Source organism: Cyprinus carpio, chromosome B1, assembly GCF_018340385.1.
Source record: "Cyprinus carpio isolate SPL01 chromosome B1, ASM1834038v1, whole genome shotgun sequence".
NCBI lineage: Eukaryota > Metazoa > Chordata > Actinopteri > Cypriniformes > Cyprinidae > Cyprinus > Cyprinus carpio.
Genome location: NC_056597.1, coordinates 27547057 through 27567200, shown reverse-complemented (window position 1 = coordinate 27567200; position 20144 = coordinate 27547057). Strand labels below are relative to the sequence as shown.

At 35.1% G+C, this 20144-nt stretch overlaps 4 protein-coding genes across 9 annotated transcripts; 3 read left to right on the top strand and 1 right to left on the bottom strand.

The window, feature by feature from the left end:
• Nucleotides 1-561: 561 nt before the first annotated feature.
• Nucleotides 562-2785, bottom strand: tmem176 (transmembrane protein 176). Of its 3 annotated transcripts, none has more exons than XM_019112423.2 (6): nt 2653-2785; nt 1690-1800; nt 1477-1533; nt 1156-1302; nt 955-1071; nt 562-786 (listed from the first exon to the last, which is right to left on the bottom strand). In XM_019112423.2, the coding sequence occupies exons 1-6, from the start codon at nt 2776-2778 to the stop codon at nt 772-774; spliced, it is 573 nt and encodes a 190-aa protein (XP_018967968.1). In that variant the 5' UTR covers nt 2779-2785; the 3' UTR covers nt 562-771. The 3 variants fall into 3 exon arrangements, with proteins under 3 accessions (XP_018967968.1, XP_042573042.1, XP_018967972.1); XM_042717108.1 differs by having other exon boundaries at nt 955-1063; XM_019112427.2 differs by lacking the exon at nt 955-1071.
• Nucleotides 2786-3102: 317 nt separating this feature from the next.
• si:dkey-9i23.16 (uncharacterized protein LOC571915 homolog) lies at nt 3103-5665 on the top strand. 4 transcript variants are annotated; one of them, XM_042717104.1, is made up of 6 exons: nt 3103-3238; nt 3840-3958; nt 4107-4217; nt 4432-4488; nt 4603-4755; nt 5089-5665. In XM_042717104.1, exons 2-6 carry the CDS (start codon nt 3872-3874, stop codon nt 5194-5196), a joined length of 516 nt encoding a protein of 171 aa, XP_042573038.1. In that variant the 5' UTR covers nt 3103-3238; nt 3840-3871; the 3' UTR covers nt 5197-5665. The 4 variants fall into 4 exon arrangements, with proteins under 4 accessions (XP_042573038.1, XP_042573039.1, XP_042573037.1 ...); XM_042717105.1 differs by having other exon boundaries at nt 3183-3255; XM_042717103.1 differs by lacking the exon at nt 3103-3238 and having other exon boundaries at nt 3345-3958.
• A 302-nt stretch (nt 5666-5967) lies between these two features.
• vps37c (VPS37C subunit of ESCRT-I) lies at nt 5968-13442 on the top strand. Its single transcript, XM_019112428.2, has 5 exons — nt 5968-6452; nt 6805-6913; nt 8363-8534; nt 9929-10011; nt 11073-13442. The coding sequence occupies exons 2-5, from the start codon at nt 6821-6823 to the stop codon at nt 11697-11699; spliced, it is 975 nt and encodes a 324-aa protein (XP_018967973.1). The 5' UTR covers nt 5968-6452; nt 6805-6820; the 3' UTR covers nt 11700-13442.
• Nucleotides 13443-14623: 1181 nt separating this feature from the next.
• Nucleotides 14624-20144, top strand: LOC109098906 (T-cell surface glycoprotein CD5). The gene is made up of 7 exons (XM_019112429.2): nt 14624-14826; nt 15384-15435; nt 17102-17491; nt 17654-17773; nt 18375-18419; nt 18501-18563; nt 19608-20144. Exons 2-7 carry the CDS (start codon nt 15384-15386, stop codon nt 19688-19690), a joined length of 753 nt encoding a protein of 250 aa, XP_018967974.1. The 5' UTR covers nt 14624-14826; the 3' UTR covers nt 19691-20144.

Genomic DNA, 20144 nt, shown 5'->3' with positions numbered 1-20144 from the left:
TAGCATCATAAAAATCAGTCCCTAACGGCGAATATCATATAACGCGATTAATATTAATGAGCAAAGCATTTGCATCGTAAATATGATTTTTTTAAATATTTTTTTTATTTGTTATTTTTTTGAAAAAAGGGTAAACTGCTAGCTCGTTTCATGTGACTGAGGATTTGCCCGTAAGCTGTCTTGTTTCTTCTAGTCAATAGTAATAGTAACAGGTCTACAGTAAAACCAATCGTCTATTTTTGGTTCTTGAAAAAGAAATTCAAATTTATATTAAGACATTTTTTATTTACATAATAAGAAAGCAATTTAGACTGTCTCTATTTGTAAGTCCTTTAATATATTTACATAATGTTTACCCCCATGTGTATTTTGTATACATATAATTTTTTTGTATGTGACTTATGTTTTCAAGTGTATTATTGTAGTCCTAACTGTACTTTGACTGTGTTTATTGAAGATTAATAAAAAAAAAATATATATAGTAGTAGGCTAACTAACAAACAAAGAATGTGGGAACAAGGTGCGGGTTCAAGTTGTAAAATAAAACCACAGAAGACCATCTTTAAATGGAACTTTAATAATAATAATAATGATAAACAATCTTTATATGTTTATTTTGATTATTTATATAAAAGTATATAATTCACATTCAATTTTACTGAAAATACAACAACACTTGGTACAAGAAAACCCACATGTAGGCTATATGAAGTAGATAGTGGATAGGACCTCTGACTTAAATCCAGAAATGTCATGGGATTAAGCAGGATGTCATTCAGATACGGTCTGAGAGAGAAGGAGAGAAATTCACTGCATTAGAAACTCACCTTTGAAGCATAGGCTACTTTGAATTTAATAATTGAATAACTTATAAATGAATTAGGCAATTCAAAATCAATAGTAACAAAACACACACACACATATAACATAACATTTTTCTAACTAAATATTTACCGCATAGCCTGTAAAGTTCCTCCTCTGACTATACAGTATAACTGTAAAAGCAGAGGACATTCCTGTCTGGACCATACTGACCATGGAGATAGTTGTCTTCAATCCTGTGCTGAAATGCTGATTTAAAGAAAGAGTCCTTACTAAAATACACAACTGTTTAATATAACAGGACTCTCACATATGATGGTACAAGATACATACAGTGGCATAATACTGATGGTAACACATCTTGGATGGTCCCTCATAGCAGACGGTTGCCGGATTCAAAGCAATGTCAGCATAGTATAGGACAAGTGCAATAACTGAGATGATGATGGTCAAAGCAGAGACTGCCAAACAAACAGAGACCTAAAGACAAATGCAAATATCATTATTTTGTATTTTTTGTTTATTTTGGATTTTCTGTTATACAGAATATGCCTGCTGATGTGGACCCTTTGCACTTGATTATGGGTGAAATACAAAAACGGCATATGCCAATCTCTAAAAAGTTTGTCTGTCTTGCTGTAAGTTCAAACTCACTGCTTTCAAGTTGGCATACTTTTCCAATGCTATTGCAGCTGCGCCTGAAACGACAAACTGTTTGAAAAAGAAAAAAAAAGAAACAAAATATAAAGTTCAGTGATGGGTCCACTGTTGGTGGATATACAATTTACTTTACATTCCTTTAAATCATTTCCTATAACCACCTTAAACTGTTATATAACCATGTCCTAACGTATTAGTGTAATTTACCATAAAGCCACTCCACCATGGCACACCAAAGTTAAGTATCATGGTCCTCTCAATGGAGAGCAGAGGAATAGAATAGGAGATGATCAGCAATCCTATTCCTATCTGAGCGACCTATGAGAGACAGAAAAAAGAGGGGTGGATCAGCATGAATTTCATACATCAAGTAAAATATAACTTGGGTTTTTGTAATCTACTGTAGATGAGAGTAAATTTAAATCAGTTTTAGCTGATGTGTGATGTTAAACTGTTTCTGATAGTATCTTAAACAAAAATGATATTTCCTCTAATTATTCAGTGTTTAGCACTTCTTTCACATTTACACAAATTTTAAATATAGTCAAGATCTATAAAGATCTAAAAATATTAAGAACAGAATCTTCTTATTTATAAGACTGGAACACATGAATCAGAACTGTTTTGTACTAATATTTGTAGTTTTAAATGTAGATTTTCTTACGAAATATTATTTAACATAATTATAAATGTTGTAATGTATAGGCAAATTAAATGATCGACTAGGCAAAATTGTGATTTAAAATGGTAAAAATGCAGGGGCCAATATAAACCCCCTAACAACAGCCGTATACCGGAAATATAGAAGTAATTATTTCAGAGGAAATTCTTTTTTAAAGTGTTTGTGTTTTTAATCACCATGTTCCCTGAATCAGGAGCTCTAAGAGATTTTTGAGGTCTATAATTGCATATTATTTACAGATATAAAGACAAGATGCAAGGTGCAAAGAAAATGTACATTTACACACATTGTTCATTTGCTGGTATGCAAATCTATTGTCTTTTCTCTTGTGACAGAGAAGACATTTGCATTGTGAAGTTAATTTATGAAATTTATGAAAAGAACCCCCATTTGCTTTCAAGATATACAATTGTGCCAGAAAACCTCCCTGTGAGAACCTGTGCCGAGCCCTTTAAGATTATTGAAGCCATAACACGACGTTCACTCACCCCGAATATTTTGGGCTCCCCCTTCTCGATGCTGTCCCGGAGAGCTTTTTGTTTGTTTTGTAGTTTTTCCTCTACCTGAGTTGGGCTAGTGTTCACTGAGAGGTCCGGCGACACGGTCAAAGTCATCCTTCGTTTTCAAGTATACTGGAGTTAGTAATAACAAGTGCGACAGAGAAGAACACAGCTGAGTATGTAAGGTCAAATACTTTTAAGAAGCACAACAAGCTCGACGTACGCGCAGAGCGGAATTCCACATGAATGAGTGAGACTGACCTAAAAAAAAAATCTGCAAGGATTCTGCACCTTCTTTCAAGTTGTTTGTTGTGTAGCCACTGGCTGGACCTTCTATTGTTGCTTGAATGAATCTCTAAGTGCGCAACAATTCCAAAGAAAAGATCTGGGCTTCAATTTTCTCTGTACCCTATTACAAAAAACAGTTAGACCCACCCTTGCGTTTTTAGAAAAGGGGTCTGTCCAGCCCCCTTCTCCCCATAGGAGCTTTTATTGAGCGTCTTCGATCACTCCATAAACAGCCCTGTTCCCCTCAGCCACGAGCTTTCTACGATTCCCAGAAACGACATTCGAGGTGAGGCGCCGGCGGTGGTGCGTTATTTGAATGAAAATTACATTTGACCGGACATATTTATCAGTAACATGTGAAATACGTTCTAGCTGTATTCATGAGTTTTTTTTTTTTTTTTTTTTTTTTTTTTTTTTTTTTTTTTGGTGATGCCTGAAACTAGCTTTTAAAAAGCCCATTTCAATTGTGTAGTGGGTTGCCATAGTTAACGCGTGTATTTGTGATTGAATACAAACTTATAAAAACGCAAACTGGAGCTGTTTTAGACATCTGGTCAGTCCAGCCCACTTAAGGCAATGCAAGTAATGTACTGTTTTTTTTTTTTCTACCCTTGAACCTAACCCTTTTCCTCTGCAGTGCTGTTGAGCATTTAGGATTGTATCAAGCTGTGCTGCTCTTCTCTCTAGACACATTTTCTGTATTATATCCGCCCACTTCCTCTCCTCACAAAGATGTTTTTCTTCACCAGCATCTGTATTCCCGCAAAACGTTCCATTAATCCAGGGGGATCAGATCATGTTTCATACCGACTCTCTCACTATTATCTAAGTCTATAAGGAGCCATTATAATCAATGATCTGGACTTTGAAATGTTTTTGTTTTTTAGTACCTCAGTTGAATTTTAGGTGGGTTGTCAGGATGTCAAGCAACCAAATGCCATCTGCTGACTTGGATCCTCCCAAATTCCATCGCCTGTTCAAGTTCTATGACCCTGAAGTGGTGGCTGTAAGTGGATGTGGGTCAAATAATTTGTCATTAAGGAAGACAGATAATGGTAGTTTGGGATCTTGCTGTAACCGTTTTCTTTGATATGTTTTGCTTAATGTTTTTCTTGTTTGAATTTTTACTCTCACCATATGTTTTCCCTCTCTAGCTTACGACAATATTATTAGGTTTGTTCCAGCTCCTCCTGACTATACCAGCCTACAACATCAGCCTTGATATAAAATATTTCTTTATGTGCCCCCTCTGTGTTGGTTCTGTGGTATGTTTATTTCACTACTAAGATACTGTAGTTGTTAAAAACACAAAATACATAAACATACACAAAGCAAGCATAGCATATAAACACAAATCAAAAAGTCCCAGTGACATACTGCCCATTAATCAAGTTCTGTACAATTGCATACTTTATTTTGTCAATTGCTTTAATGTAAGATCAACCTTCTCTTCTAATTCTGATGTTTTTTTTAATGTAGTCTGTGATTGCTGGATCATTTGGTATGGCATCTGAAAGAACTCCTAAGAGAGAACTGGTAAATTCAAGTAACTAGAGCTTCTTATTGCTTGTGAATTAAACTTTATTCTGACATATACCAAATAATATGTTTTTTTTTTTTGTTTTTGTTTTTTGTTTTTTTCCCTGTAAGTTAAAAAACAGTTTGATCTCTGGTCTTGCTGGCCTGGTGGGGACACTGATTGGACTTATTATGTATGGTTATGCTGCAAGTACCTCTCTCGACATCCCTCCATGCTCACATGAATCCCTTGAATACCACACGTGTCCAGAAACGATCTTTCAAGTAAGTGAAAATTATTGACTTATCCTGCCATTAGCCAGTTACACAAATGAAAATAAAAACTGGGCTGTTTTACACATTAAAATCTTCCTGCCTACTTCATCCAAAAGATACCACTACAGTACAAAACAGCATAGTACACATGTTCAGTACTATTTTCATCATGGTTAATGGAGAATGTATCGGCCAAATGTATTATTGAATACTTTTAAGTTGATTTTATATATATATATATATATATATATATATATATATATATATATATATATATTTATATATATATATATATATAGGACATGAACTGATTAAATCTTCTCTTTTTTTTTGTTTTGACAGAATTTTTACAAAACCATCTCTGGGCAGCTGTTGTTTTATAATATTGCAGCTCTGGTTCTTCATTGTTTTCTATCATTTTCTGCATTTAAAGGACTGAGGATACATTGAGAGGCACATATTTTTATGAGCATCTAATCCTTTATATTTTGATTACTATTTTGCCTCCAAATCATTATCACTGCTATTGTTTTTCTGTCCCTGTTTTCTCTTCTTCCTTCCTTCTTCTTAAAAATGTGAATTTACAATATTGTCATTTACAAAAAAAAAAAAAAAAAAAAAAAAAAAAAAATCACTATTACTGAAAATGTAAGTTTATACTTTGTAATTTTTAAGTATAAAAAATAAATAAAACTATCCGAAAACTAATAAAATCACAAATTATTGTGTCAAATGAAATGGATATGATCAAATGTGTAAAACACAATGATGAAAGCACACAGCTTTACAGTGCTTGTAATTCCAAGCGCTAAAATAATGTCTCTTTAGTGCTTATATCTGTAAATGTGTGAGACCATTCTTTCTGAAATATTAAACTTCTATATTAAAAAAAATCTATGTTGCATTTCTGATGAAATATTAGGACCAACCTTGCTGCCATGTCACATGTGGAATATTCCCGTCACGTCGGGGTTTCCCTTTCAGTCAGCTGCACATGCGACGATACCATATAAAATCAAAGTTATGGGAAACACTTTGATATTTCCACGAAATGATGCGAATGTCATTTCATTTTCTCCATTATACATTTTTTACATAGTTATTTAACTCATACTCTAAAACTAAATGTAACATTCTCGTCAAAAAATGTAAGCTGTGTTTTTAGGGTGTTTTAAACATATCTCACTTCCCTAGACAATATCGACAATGGTTTCGCCCAAAGATGGCCACGATATCTGTCAACGAGAAGTGAAACTTTTCCTTAAGAATAGGAATATAGCCTGTCAATTAACCTTTATTTGGACTACTTTGCTCGAATTGACATCGACGCGGCTTTACCGGACACACATTATGATGTCTTTCTGAATTGTTATTTCGTCCGACGCCGTTTTGTATTGAATAGCAACCCGCCTTGCTCAACTGCTCTCTTTTAAGTGAGCTAGCCGTCCTGCTAACCGCGGGGAGATTCCTGTCTCCCGGAACAATTTCGGGAAAATAGTGTCACACTGTCGCGCTAAACGACGCGCTACACCTGGCACAGATACGGTCACGTAAGTGAAGTGTTTCTGGCAGGAAGCGGGTTTAACGCGGAAGACGTTTTTAGGTCTAGCGCGTCCGTCTGTATCTTTAGGTCACTCGCTTCCAGTTAAAGTTTGATGTTTTTCCATGAGCACTGTGCGGAGAGGACTTTGATTTGCTTGTACCTTGTAAGTATTGGCGGATTCTTTTTATGAAATACCACGCAGGTAGACTTAATCTTAGCTTCATTAGCATAATTCGTAGCCATATACTTAAAGTAATCCACTGTTACATGTGTTGTCTGAATGACAGAAGACTGTCATATGTGATCTGGATTACCTGTCAGTCTTAAAGTAGTGCTTTGATATCCAAAATGACACATGCCAAGTATAAACTGCTGGCCTACTTCAATTTAAAAGGATAGTTTACCCAAAAATGAAATGTCTGATATCATTTACTCATGTTGTTCCAATCCAAACCTACTGTAATGTAATTAGTAAATTATTAGCACACACAAGTAAACTTGCTGTTGCTCCTCAGCTGTCCTAGCAAATCAATGGAGAAGCTTCAAGACCTCAGCCAGCCCGAGTTGCAGGATTTGCTGGATAACTCGGAGCGGGTGGAGTCTATGGCACTGGAGTCTGATGAGGTGAGATGATTATGGAGCTTTGTTAGAGATAGTTCTCCCCAAAATGAAAATTCTGTCATTATTTATTTACCCTCACATTGCTGCAAACTTATTTCACTATTTTGGAGCACAAAAAGGAGATGTTAGGAAAGATGTTTATGCTGCTTTCTTCCATGTAATTAAAGTAAATGGTGTCCAAAAAAGAACTTTAAAATTACCTTATACACCTAAAAGTAAAGGTCCTTTATTGTCATCAGTGGCTCAGTGAAGAACCTTTAACATCCATGGAACCTTTCCATTGTACAAAAGGTTCTTCAGATTATTAAACTGTTCTTTACACTTACAAAAAAAGTTTAGGCCTATATTGAGTGCTGTTCACTGAAAGGTTCTTTAGGAAACCCGAGTGTTTCTTTATTTTTAAGTGTAGTAAAAATTGTTCTTAAGACTCACCATATTGCATTATTATTTTTTTTAATATGCCAATAAACCGAAGTCTTATCTACTGAAATTCTAAAATTTTGCATCAGCATCACCTACAAGGCCTCGCTGCATTTTTGTCAAACCTACTGGGGCACATCCTTACAAGTCATATTTTGAATATATCTGAGCATAAATGAGACTTCAGAGCCTCAGTGGAGGAGAAAAGTGAGTTATTGAATTGGTAAAGTATTCAGTGAATAACTGGTTTGTTCTTTGCATAATGAATATAGGGTAAATTTTGTATTTCACATTGGTATTTCTCAATATGTGTCTCTGTGAACTGTAATTTTCCTTAATCAAAAAGTAAAATTAAGATTAAGTACAGAGACTTTGAATTTGGTGCGAGTGATGCTTTTTAGAAAATGCAGCCATGAAAGGTTACAAAGTGCTATTTAGAATTACAAGAAACTTTTGTTTTAACAGCACCATTGTGGCACACAGCAGTAGTCTGTGGTGTGATTTAAAGGGATAGTTCACTCCAAAATGAAAATTCTGTCATCTTTTACTCACCCTCAAGTTTCTTTCTTCTCTTAAACAAATTATGATATTTTGAAGAATGTGGTAAACCAAACATTTGCTTGTAGCCATTTACCCCGTATTATGAAAAGAAAAATCCTATGGAGGTCAATGACTACAAGCAGTTGTTTGGTTACCAACACTCTTCAAAATATCTTCTTTTGTGAACAACAGAAAAAACTCATACAGGTTTGGAAGAAATTAAGAGGACGTAAATGTTGTCAAAAATCTGCTTCTATTATTGAGGCTATAAATGAACATTTACAATTGCACGTGTTGCTAAAGATTTCAAATTAAACATCAGATTGAATTGTCATTTATCCACTCCTCTCTGTACTTCTAGTCATTTTTGTTTGTTTGGTTCTGGTAATCACTTATCTGCTCAGCATCAACAGCCATCAATAAGTCCTGCCGGATTTTATAATGTCTATAGCATTGTAGCTTTTGTCATGTGTCTGTGTTATTCTTCTGCAGATCCAGAACATTCAGTTGGAGAGGGAAATGGCTCTGGCTGCCAATCGCAGTCTGGCCGAGCAAAACCTGGACATGAAGCCCCGACTCGAAACAGAGAGGGCGCGACTGGTGGGAAAATATGCTGAACTAGAGGAAGTGAGGGAGAAATACAAACAACACTGTGCCATGAGAGGTAAGGGAATGGAGGAATCGATTTGGGTAAAGTAAATAAAAGGGAGTATAGGAATGAATTCTGGGTAAATTGATGTAAAATGAAGAGGGAGAGAAATTGATTGATGTCAGAGCAGGTTTTCTAAATCAAATCGCTGTTTTTTTAAGTAACTTAACTCAGCTTCATTGTTTGTAAAGAGAGAGACAGACACAGACAATTTACACACATCACTCTCTCTCTCCCTCTCAAAATGGCCATTTTTGAGAAAAAGAAATAGAGCAGTTTGCACCACTGAATATAGCTGTCGGTCATTTTCTATCGTAAAACGTATCATTAAATGTTGACTAATATTAAATTATTTACAGCTTCATCTTAGCTCGCTCTCTTTAGTGTTAAACCAACACTTAGTGTTTTGCTTATGTGAACAGTAAACGCTGCCTACTTTGATTTGATTGGCCATCTCAGTCATTTTAACATTGATGGGTGCTGTTAAACTGCTGAGGCTTTGATCTGAAGCACCTAGTATGTCCAGCGGTCGTGCGCATCCGTAGACTAGTTCTCAGTAGTAATTCTCACAGTTCAATAGTATTTATACCTCCTAACAGGCTGTGTGACTTGAAGTTATTTCCTCAAAATGTACATCAGTATGCAGTTTTCCCTAATGCTCGCGTGCCAGCGATTATCCCTCTGCGTGCCATTGTTGGCACACGTGCCATTGGTTGCCGACTCCTGGTTTATATCTTAATGTCTTAAAGTCGTATTGTTGTATATTGGCAAGTTTTTGAAATCTTAAGAAAAATAGAAAGTAAACATCTTAGGAAAGCGTGTAAGTGTTATATGGAAAATAAATTAATTTGAATATTCTAAAAGAGAAGGCTTAGGCAGTGTGACAAATAGAGTGAATCTTTTCAAAAAGAATCTATTATAAGCACTGCATTTACCTCAATGAAATTAAAATGACTTCACATTTGTTCACAATACAGTTAAACTGCACTGGCAGTTTTCAAGCCACCCTGGAACCATTAACCTTTGAACAGATACTGGAATTCTGACTGAGTTTCTATACAGAGCATATTGTTCAGCCAGAAAAATCTTCTTCTATATGTGCATATAGTCCTGTTCTATGAGCTTGTTTTGTTCTGGCACTCATTCTCCTCCCCTTTTTTTGCATCTGTGCCATTACATCACACAAAAGCTATGTGTCTGGCCTCTTTCTCCGTAGTCTCATTCTCCTTTCTTTCTCTCAGTCTATTCATTACTGCTTTTTCCTTTGTTAAAATTACACATTTCTTGTCAACTGATTTGTTTGCATAACAGTTCTCACTTCTCAGTTTCTTGCTCAGTTAGAAGCCAGCCTATTTATGTGTCAACTCTGTCCCACTTCTGTTTCTCTTTTTCCCTTTCCCTGGCTGCAGACAGCATCATAGGGCAGGTGTCTCCGGAGGGGCTGTTGTCTCGTATGCAGATAGAGGGCGCCAACACAGAGGCAGAATCAGAGGTGGGCCCCCTTGGCCTTTATAATCACCTATTTTCATAATTTTTTTGTTGATATTGGCATTTTTGTTGTTTGTGAAACTGTCAGGTTTGCTTATTGATTGTGGATAAAAAAAAAGATGATTGTTTGGGAAATAAATGACCAGGAAAGAGAAGGAAACATTTGTTTTTGCCTTAAATAAAATCAGTTATTTCTTATACATTATCCATTATAATAACCTTTTTAGTTTATATTATACTTAATTATTAATATCAACAGACATTTGTACATTAAATACCCTATGAAACTATATGTTATCGCTTTAAAAATGACAACATCCTGCACATTCAAATGATGACAGTCTGGAAGCCTGGATGTAATCATATAGTTTATTTTCATAAACACAAGCATCCAAAAGTTTTCAAAAATACCAGGACACTTTTATTTTTTCTCCTCACTTTATTTGTACATTTTCTAGTTTTACAAAATTTTCAACATTTCAAAAATACAATTTAAATAACATTTTAACATAACTCTATATCAAGAAAAGGGGTTAAAAAATAAAAATAAAATTATTCTGTTCACCAGTGTAGCATTTAATTGAATCTAATCAAAATATTAATTTAATAATAATATAAATTATTGTAACTGAAATTAATTCTAATCCAATTATGAATAATATGATGATAATATAATATTTTTAAATTACTACTTTAACTGTCCTGGCAAACAGTCTTAGTAGTTATTACTTTAGTCTACTAAGAAAATCTTGTTATTTAATCCTTAAAAGGATTCTTTGAACAGAGATCTTGCAATTTTTTTTTTAATTTTTTTGCAAATAGAAATAGAATGCTTTGCAAAAAGTATGTTTAATTTGATTTTTCTAAGGTGAATAAAAGTGACAGTTTATTTAAAAAAAAAAAAAAAAAATTAGTGATACTAAAAAATAGTGAATGCAAACATCTGAATTCATATTTGAAGATTAATGAACCACTGATCTCCTAAGCATTATATAATATTATAAAACTTTTTTTGGTGTTACCAACCCCACAGGATTTGTAAATCGCTCAATCTCTTTCCCTCAGGTTTTAGCAGATGAGTTTCTCGAAGGTTCACTATCGCTGGACTCCTTCCTCGAACGCTTCCTTTCCCTCCGCTCTCTCGCTCACACGAGACGAGTGCGCATCGAAAAGCTGCAAGAAATTCTCAGCCAAAAAAGCAAAGGTATAGGAGATGCTACAGTGACATCCCAAACTGGTGCTAATCAGGATGCTGGATCATCATCACAGTGGCAACAACCACAGCCTCAACAGCAGCAGAGCTCCAAAATCAGTGCACCCTCCAATGCCCACACTTCTGCTCTGCCCTACACCCCCTACCCCGTTGCTCCCCCCTCTGCCTCCACAGCGTGCACCCCTAACCCTAGCACAGCGTTTCAGCCCTACCCCAGCCAGGGTGCCCCCTTCCCTCCATCGACAGGCTACACAGCTCCCAGGCCTGCGTTTGGTCCCCCCACTTGCCCATACCCCACCCAACCACCATTTCCTGCTCCACCATTTGGGCAGTTTGGTCCCACGCCCGCCCCGTACCCCAGTCCATACCCCTATGGAGGATACAGCTACCCCACAGGCCCCCAAGGCCCATCAACCCAATCACCCACAGCTAGACCGCTTTATAGGCCAGGTTTTGGGGTACCACAGCCGTACTCCTGAGCCACTCTGTGTGTGTCTGTCTTTCTCTTTTTCTCATGATCCTCCCTCTCGTCTCTCTCCCACCTTTCTCCACCTGCTCTGCCTTTTCCTTACCCTCAGATTTGTGGTTTGCGTACCCATGTCACATCCTGCACTTGTCTGAGGCGTATAAAGACACTTGAGATCGAGCGTGTGCTTGTTTCCCCCATGAAACCTAAGTCAGAGACTCGATACGGGCCGCCCAGTTTAAACGGCTCAGTTCCTCTCCATTTTAAAGCATGTTATCAGTTTGCAAAAAAAAATCTGATTTATTATTATAGTCAATGATGAAATGCTTTTTTTTTTTTTTTTTTTTTTTTTTTTTTTTTTTTTTTTTTATTCTGTCAAAATCATACTGAGACAAATACGCCACACTACATGGAAGCATTACGTTAGCGTTAGGCTAATCTCTAGTCTATATAAACACTTGTTGACAACATCAAACCAGAAAGCACAGCACCATTTCCATGCCATCACAGATGAAAACTCCTTAAAAAAGCAGAACGTATTCTTTTTCATGAATAAATTTAGACAACTTCCACATGTGCAGATGTGGGTGTGGTGCGTCCTGTTATGAATGCTTTGTGTACCAATGCACCAACCGATCACTCCAAACCTTCTCGATACATCTTTTGCTCCCTCTTTTTTTTTCTCTCACACCCTTTCACTCCATTTATTTAATGCACCTCTTGACAGTGATTGGAAGGAATAGACTATTGCTGTAAGTTCTCTAGTGGGGACGGTGTACTTAAATTAAACTGATATTAAAGGGAAACTGGTGAACAAGGGATATTAATATAGACATATCTATCTGCTATAGCACAGGATTTGGTGGGGCAGTTGAGGCATAACATAGCACAGAGCATATGCAAAGAAAATAGGCACTATATAACATGCTTACTTTAGTAAATATAGCATTCTTTTGTGGTAAAACTATGCAGATGAATGCCTGGCTGCATATTTTACACTGAATTTAGACACAGTGAGACATTTGATGGTCTTGTACAGCTAGCCGCCCAGTTTGTTTCAGTGGCATATTGTCCTCAGAATCATAACGTGGGTGGGATTCGATCCGGTTAACCAATAGAATGCTTCATTTTGTGGTTTGATTTGAGTCCACCTTCAGATTCTGCCACATGAATACTCTCACTAGCCCACAGCTGTAGGCCCATCCATCCAAACGGCCTGTGCGTGTCATTATGTGGTGTTATGTAGATCCGTAAAAGCCCCACCTATTTGAGGTCTCCTTGTCAGACAACCAGAGGACCATGTGATTCACACTAGCACTCCACACTAACCACCCCGAACTCTTTGGCAACAGGAGCTGGGAGCGGGGCCTTCGAACCATCAGCTTTAGAATAGGCGTGTGGGGTCTCTCTTTATTTTTGTACTTTAAAGCAATTAAAAACCAGAGGCGTCCTCAATCAAGCCTCAGGTGGCTTTATCTAATTCATGAACTCAGTAATTAAGACTCAGGTTTGTAGCAAAACCCCCACGTTTAGGTTCCCTCCCCAGCACCTGGAGCGAGGGAGAGGGGTGATACGACACGAGGATGAGAGGAAAAAAAATGGGATGAAAATTTTATTAGCACATTGATTTGCAGCATTAGAGGAAAAGAAATTCTATTGCATTGGTTGTGATGACTGTAGCCTGTTAAAAGTGTATTTTTATTTTTATTGTCCTTTATTTCGGGTGTGAATATTAAACACTGAAGTTGATCTATGATTTCTGTGTTGTTTGGAATAACTGGCTTTTTTCTGACTCTTTTTTTTTTTTTTGTGAATTTAAATATTTAAATTAAATAATCATCAAAGGTGACAGTAAAGACATTTATAATGTTACAAAAGATTTCAAAAAGATGCTGTTCTTTTGAACTTTTGATTCATCAATTAAATGTATAACAGTTTTTACAAAAAAACATAAAGCAGCAATACATTGATAATAATGTTCAACACTGATATTAATATAAGAAATGTTACTTAAACTCCCAATCAGACTAATTTCTGAAGGCTCATGTGTCACTAAAGACTAGATTAATGGCTGCTAAAAATTCAGCTTTAAATTTTAAAATATATTTATATACTCCCAATTAGTATTTAATAATAATATTACTGTCTGTGCTGTATTTTTGATTAAAAAAATGCAGCCTGGGTGAGCATAAGATATTTTTCAAAAAAAAAAAAAAAAAATACTGACCCAATGTTTTCACAAATTTACAAGAAGAGCAGTGGTAGTTGAGCTCATTGACTCACTTTTGAAAGCTGTTTAAATTCTGTTCATATTGAATCATAGACGAGAGTTTCAAGAAAGAGAGAGGGTGTTGGGGGAATTTTTTTGGTACAGGTATAAAACCCAATCTTTACGGGTCTTTCTCCGACTGTACGATATGGTAAACCAACCCCGGCGACACCTGAGAAAAATCGAGAGAGTGAGGGAGGGAAAGAGGCGGCTGGGAAAGATTGAATGAAAAGAAGATATGAGTAACAGTGAAATGAAAGGATAGATGTGGATATCGGTGGTTTTGAAGCCGTAATGATTGCCGCAGTTGATTCCTGTGAGCAAGATTAATCATCTTTGAGCAACTTGCGCCGTACACCACAAGAGGCTCAGTTCCTGTATGCAATGACAAAGTTTTTGAATATGCAGATTTTTTTGTTGCTTTATTGTTAACTTCCAACCATCTTTAAATTTTAGATGAAAAGATATCTCACCAACTCTTTACCAAATTTGACCACCAACATTTAATTTTTTAATTTGAACATTACATTTGTAAAAATGTAGTTTTTTTTTTTTTTTTTTTTTTTTTTTTAATTTAATGTTAAGTATTATCAATATAATTATTATTAGTTTTTTTTCTCTCATTTAACTTAACTCACATTTTTCTTCAAGCTTTTCTTCATTTTTTTTTGTGTGCAGCTCTCTTTGAAGTGAGGAAGCAGTGCAATGTGCAATCAAACAGCGCTTGAGATTAAAAGACACGCTCTATATGGAGAGACAGAGTTTGGGGGCGGTGAAATAAAGATTGTAGCTCCACACTTCTGCTTATTTCCTTTCACTTAATTTTTCTTGCACTTGCTCCACACATTTGTTCTTGTCAGTCACAAACAAGGTAAGATCTGATAATCTATTGTTTAAAAGCTGTTGTGGTGTTTCATTGATGTTTGACACTCTTTGAAGAAGTAAATCTTCAAACTGCTGAAGCGGAGACGTGAAGACAGCTGTCAGTTACAAACAAGACATAATGTAGCATTTCTAAAAAACAATCTAAATAACTTAACAAAAGGAAGTCCGGTTTGTATTGACAAATTCATTACTGTATGTCACTGTAGTGAATGATTAGTTCTTATTGTGGTTCAAGTCACGGTACAATTGGTCTTTGGCATTCTGTTAAAAAAAAAAAAAATGCAGGCCAAATGTTTTAAATAGGGCTATGGTTGTGTATGTGTTTGCTTTATCTGAACCACTAAAAAGTAAGAGAAAATCAAAATGAAACATTCTAATTGAGCCGAGGCCCAAAAAACAAAAACAAAAAAAACCTTGCTTGCCATGTACCAGAGGTCATTAATTTGACCTCTGGGCCTGTTATCTTTTGAAGTGTATATAGTCACTTTGTTTAGTCAAATCAAGTTAAATTTTGCTTTAAATATTTGGCAAACCTTTTGCCAGATGGAAAACTCTCTGCTGATGACTCTTACGGCGCTCCTGCTCCTTGGAGTTCGTAAGTAAATTGTTTGTTCTTTAAATATACTTCATTGTTGCATTTTTGTATTATTATATGTATACATGGATCTGCTCTGCACCTGAAACTTTACTACTTGAAGAAAATATCAGTGAGTGAGATTTTTATCTGATCTAATATTTCTCTCGTAAGACAAACCCAACCAAGGAACAATAGCACGCAGCTAGAATTTATTCAGATGCATTCAGTCACATTATTGTATGTTATATTGAAGAACTTTTAAAATGCAAAACATGTATCACACAAATAATGAATACCATCATATCATAAAATTACAACTTTAGGGTCTGCAAGAATGCATTACAAAATTAGTGCAATTGTCAATAAAATGTCATATGCTTGTATAGACTGTAGTTATTTTTTCAAATTCTTACTCTTAACTTCCTTTACTGGAAACTGATGTCAGCGCAAATATTTGAACGTTGTTGCAAGCTATCCATCTAAAAAGGTGAATTCAGTAAATCGGTCAACCTTGCAATAACTCTGTTTACACATTTCTTTATTATAGATAAAGTACAGATTTTTGTTTTTTTCTTTTTTGTTTAAATGATAAACTGCATGCAACAATCATAAGGGAGTAGAATGATTATTTGTTTGTGTTTATATTATGGGAGTAGAAACTTTTATGTATGTTTGTTTTATTTTTTCAATGGTTTTATTTTATAAAGATTTTTTTTTTTTTAAGAGTCTGCTAGATAAATCATTTTTCCATTTGAATTTTAAAGAATGAGAAAACATAAACAAAACCATGTGAAGCAATTTTCAAAGGAATATGCGTTAACTACCATTTAACATATTTAACCCCAGAACTAATGAATGAGCTTTTAATATATTTTTGTTTTCCATCACTTTCTTAAATATTAAGCATTGAAATGTGAAAATCATATAAATGCCACCTGTATTACACACAATGTATGTTGCCAAAGAACGTTGTTGTGAAAAAACACAGATTTAGTACATTAGAATTCAATCTTAGAATCCTAGAATTTTCAAATTTATATATAATAGTAATTGTTTTAATATAATTATATAAATAGACAGTTTAAACATATAAATAAGTTTTAAGCATTTGAAAAGTTTTTTCCGCTCATTCCATTCCACTCACATAACAATAATGTAAACGTAATTATATGTATAAAATCATTATGGTTAATTTTGGTAATCCAAATTATAGAACCATTTATGCCGTGATTCTGAATTATATGAATGTCCATCGGTTTGCAAAGTGCAATCTTGCAATCAAATGTGCAAGATATGTGTGAGTGCCTTCGAGCACTGTGCAAAAAGTGCAAGATTGTAATGAGTGCAAATGATCCAGCTATTTGCTCTCTGACCTTGAATAATGCAGTGCATATCATGCAGTATTTTACCCAGAAAATTCTGCATGAAGATGTGGAGTTCTTAAAACAGAATATGTTATTGAGTTGGAGAATATTGGTGACACTCTATCGATTTCTTCATGTTAGTTGCACAGAACAGCAGTCAACAAACACTAAAAGTTTCTTGGTGTAACTCTCATTTCATTTACGTTTGATACTTGAAATGTTTCAAATTCCTGCACGACTGCACATTTTATGTGGAGAAAAAGCATTGTGGTATTCCAACATGAAAGTAACTTTTGTCTATGTGCTTTTTCCCTTTACAGAAGGAATCTCAGCTCAGTCCTCAATCAACAACATCTCAACCCCCTCAACCCCACGACCCACTAGTGCTACAACATCCACTACCCTACAGGCCACATGTCCGAAACGCATAGAATATATTACTAAGTCTGATCTGTTCCAGCTGAAGGTAATATGGAAGGTCGGTCCATGTGAAGGTCAGCTTTATGTGTATTCTCATGAGCGTCAAGGGCCTTTGTGCTCTAGCAGTGAAATATCAGTCAGCTGGTGGTCTGGAGTGTGTAAAGACAGAAGATGTGGAGACTTCAAGGGCTTTAAGCACACTTCAAACCAAGCTAAAGGTCTTATGCTCACAAAAAATATGACATTCATCGATACTACTAAGTGCAACGGCCTGCATATCATGTGTGAAGGTGTGTGTATGTGTTTATTTTCAGAATACAGTTTATATATGACTCGGTGTGCTGAAATGTTTCTCTTGATGTTTTTGTTTCTTATCAGGTTTCATGACTCTATTTAGTATGCTGTAGATTTTGAATAACACATTCTATTCTTTTCCCCTCACATTTTCTCAGATCCTCTAGGAACAGAGTTGGCTGCTTATAAAGCAGTAACTGGCATATTAATTTTCTTGATCTTGGGTGTCATTCTGGTTCAGTTTGGTCGGCCCACGTACAAAGCCATCCGCAAACGATGTGAGCATGACTTTAATTTCGTATTACTTCCAAAAATTTAAATGCTTATGATTTTAAGCACATGGCATCATGAAAATTTCTGTTTTTGCTTAGTGTTGTCTTGTACAGCCCAAAAGTACACCTGCATCCAAATCCAGAAAAAAAAGTTTTAGCATTTTTTATTATTATTATATTTTATTATGATGTAGAATGAAGAAGAAACATTTCAGATTCTGCACCTTTTCTAGGTCACAAATCAAGTATAAGCGAATTATAATGTGAACTTGTGTACAGATGGTCTGATGATCTGCTTCCATTTAAGAACAAAAGTTCATGCAGCTCAAATACCGCAGACTAAAGAAATGATCAAATACATGTTAATTTTCAATTCAGTCTTTCACTCAAATTGTTTAGTTGAGAATATAATTTGTAAAAGCATTTTCACTAGTGCTATCAGTAACGACATCTAAAATCAGCACGTCAACATATGGCTTTATATAGTTTAAAAAAAAACACTATTTGATTCGCACACTTTCCTGTTTTTTTGCAACAGATTATTTTTTTTCTTAATCCAAAATTAAATGCTGTGTCTAATTTGACTATTTTACCTGGTTTAATGCAGTTTCACAAAAACGTCAGAATCGCTGGGTCGGCCCGACTCAGAGCGGTGAGTCATCATCTCACACATTAACACATTCATGACTGGCAGCTCAGAAAAATCACCTGCATTTTATCTTTCTTTTCAAAGTGTGCTATAATAGAGGTCAAGGACCCCCAAACAAAAACACAGACAAGAGACAGTCCTTTCCTGGTGAGTAATCGCCCTCTTTCTCTCTATCCTGACTGTTTTGCACTCTTTCTATTAATCTCTCACTCACATTTCTGCTCATCACCTTTGTACTCAATTACATAATGATGAATTGAGTGTATTTGGATATTTAAGATTAAACTATTATCCAACATAAAATCAACTTTGCATGAAATTATCTAAATCGTCATCAGTTTTGACCTTCTTGACTATATACAGCAATTAAGATCATGCAATAATGTCATCATTTTGACAATCTATAATTATGTAGGTCAATGATTTGAAATGTATATTAAAAAAAAAGAAAGAAAAATGCTTGAGACAGCATTTTGTCCCAAGTTATCTACCTTCTACTTTGTGGTGATAGGGTGCTTGAGACAGCATTTTGTCCCAAGTTATCTACCTTCTACTCATTTTTTTTTTTTTTTTTTTTTTTAGATTATTTAATGCTAAATTCAAATAAAATAAAAACTAAAAAAGTCAAAGTTTTTGTTTTTGGTAACAATTTTGCAGAACCATATACACTGAATAGAAAGTAAAACAGCTCATACAATATTTAGTTGCATATTTAGTTCGGTCCTTGAAGTTGATGAATTCTATTTTGCTTCCATAACATGTTTTGTGGAAATAAAACAATTATCCCAATTATTTTATTGCCCTTTATGTATTTGTGTCTGTAGATTTCAGTTATGATACACTTTTTAAAGGCTATTTTCTCAAAATGACTTTTTTCCTTTTCTTTCTACATTTGACTCTAATTTGTCACCAAAACGAAAAAGAATTTCAAACCTGGCTTTACCCAATGTTCGGATTTCTGTTCTGGAAACGAATGCAAGTTATTGCGTAATTAATTACATAATGCCACAAATGTTACTTTTCAGAAAACTTGTAATACAAAAAAAAATAATAATATTTGCAATTCTTAATATAATCAAGAAACTGGGAAAGTATGGTGATGTCTATTAGTTAAATTTTGATCCTGTTCACCTGGGGTGTTTCATGCTCTGTACGTGACTATAACTCTGTATTATTTGTCTGTGTTGTCAGGTTTGGAGAGGCTGACGGTAAACCAGAGCAGAGAGCCCTCATCCAACAGAAACAGTGATTATGACTCATACGGCTACAGCTGAAGGCCTGTGCTCACAAAAGACTTACTGACCCCAAGAACAACGCTCGTCATCTACAATCAGCAGATTGTTTTACATTACACAGCTTCGGTTGTGTTGAGCTGTCGATTGGCAAAACAAGAAAGCTGTAAATATCTTTGAAAAGCATAGCTGAGAAATCCATTTAGGATCAAATAAAAATAATAATGATAACTTAGTCTCAACATAAGCACAAAAGTGCTTATTTAGTATAGCATAGCAGGCTTCCTTTTATTCATTATTCATTTTTTAATGCTTTGTAATGACTTGTTTTTGCTGTGTTTGTTTTTTTGGTGTTGTTTTTAAATAGTCAGAAACAAAATGGGATTCCGCCTTATGTTCAAAAGATGATGGATTTTTAAAAAAATGTTTATTTATGCACGTGATTGATTTGTGAGTTGGAGTTTGAATAATTTTAAATAAACTAAAAAGGCAATCA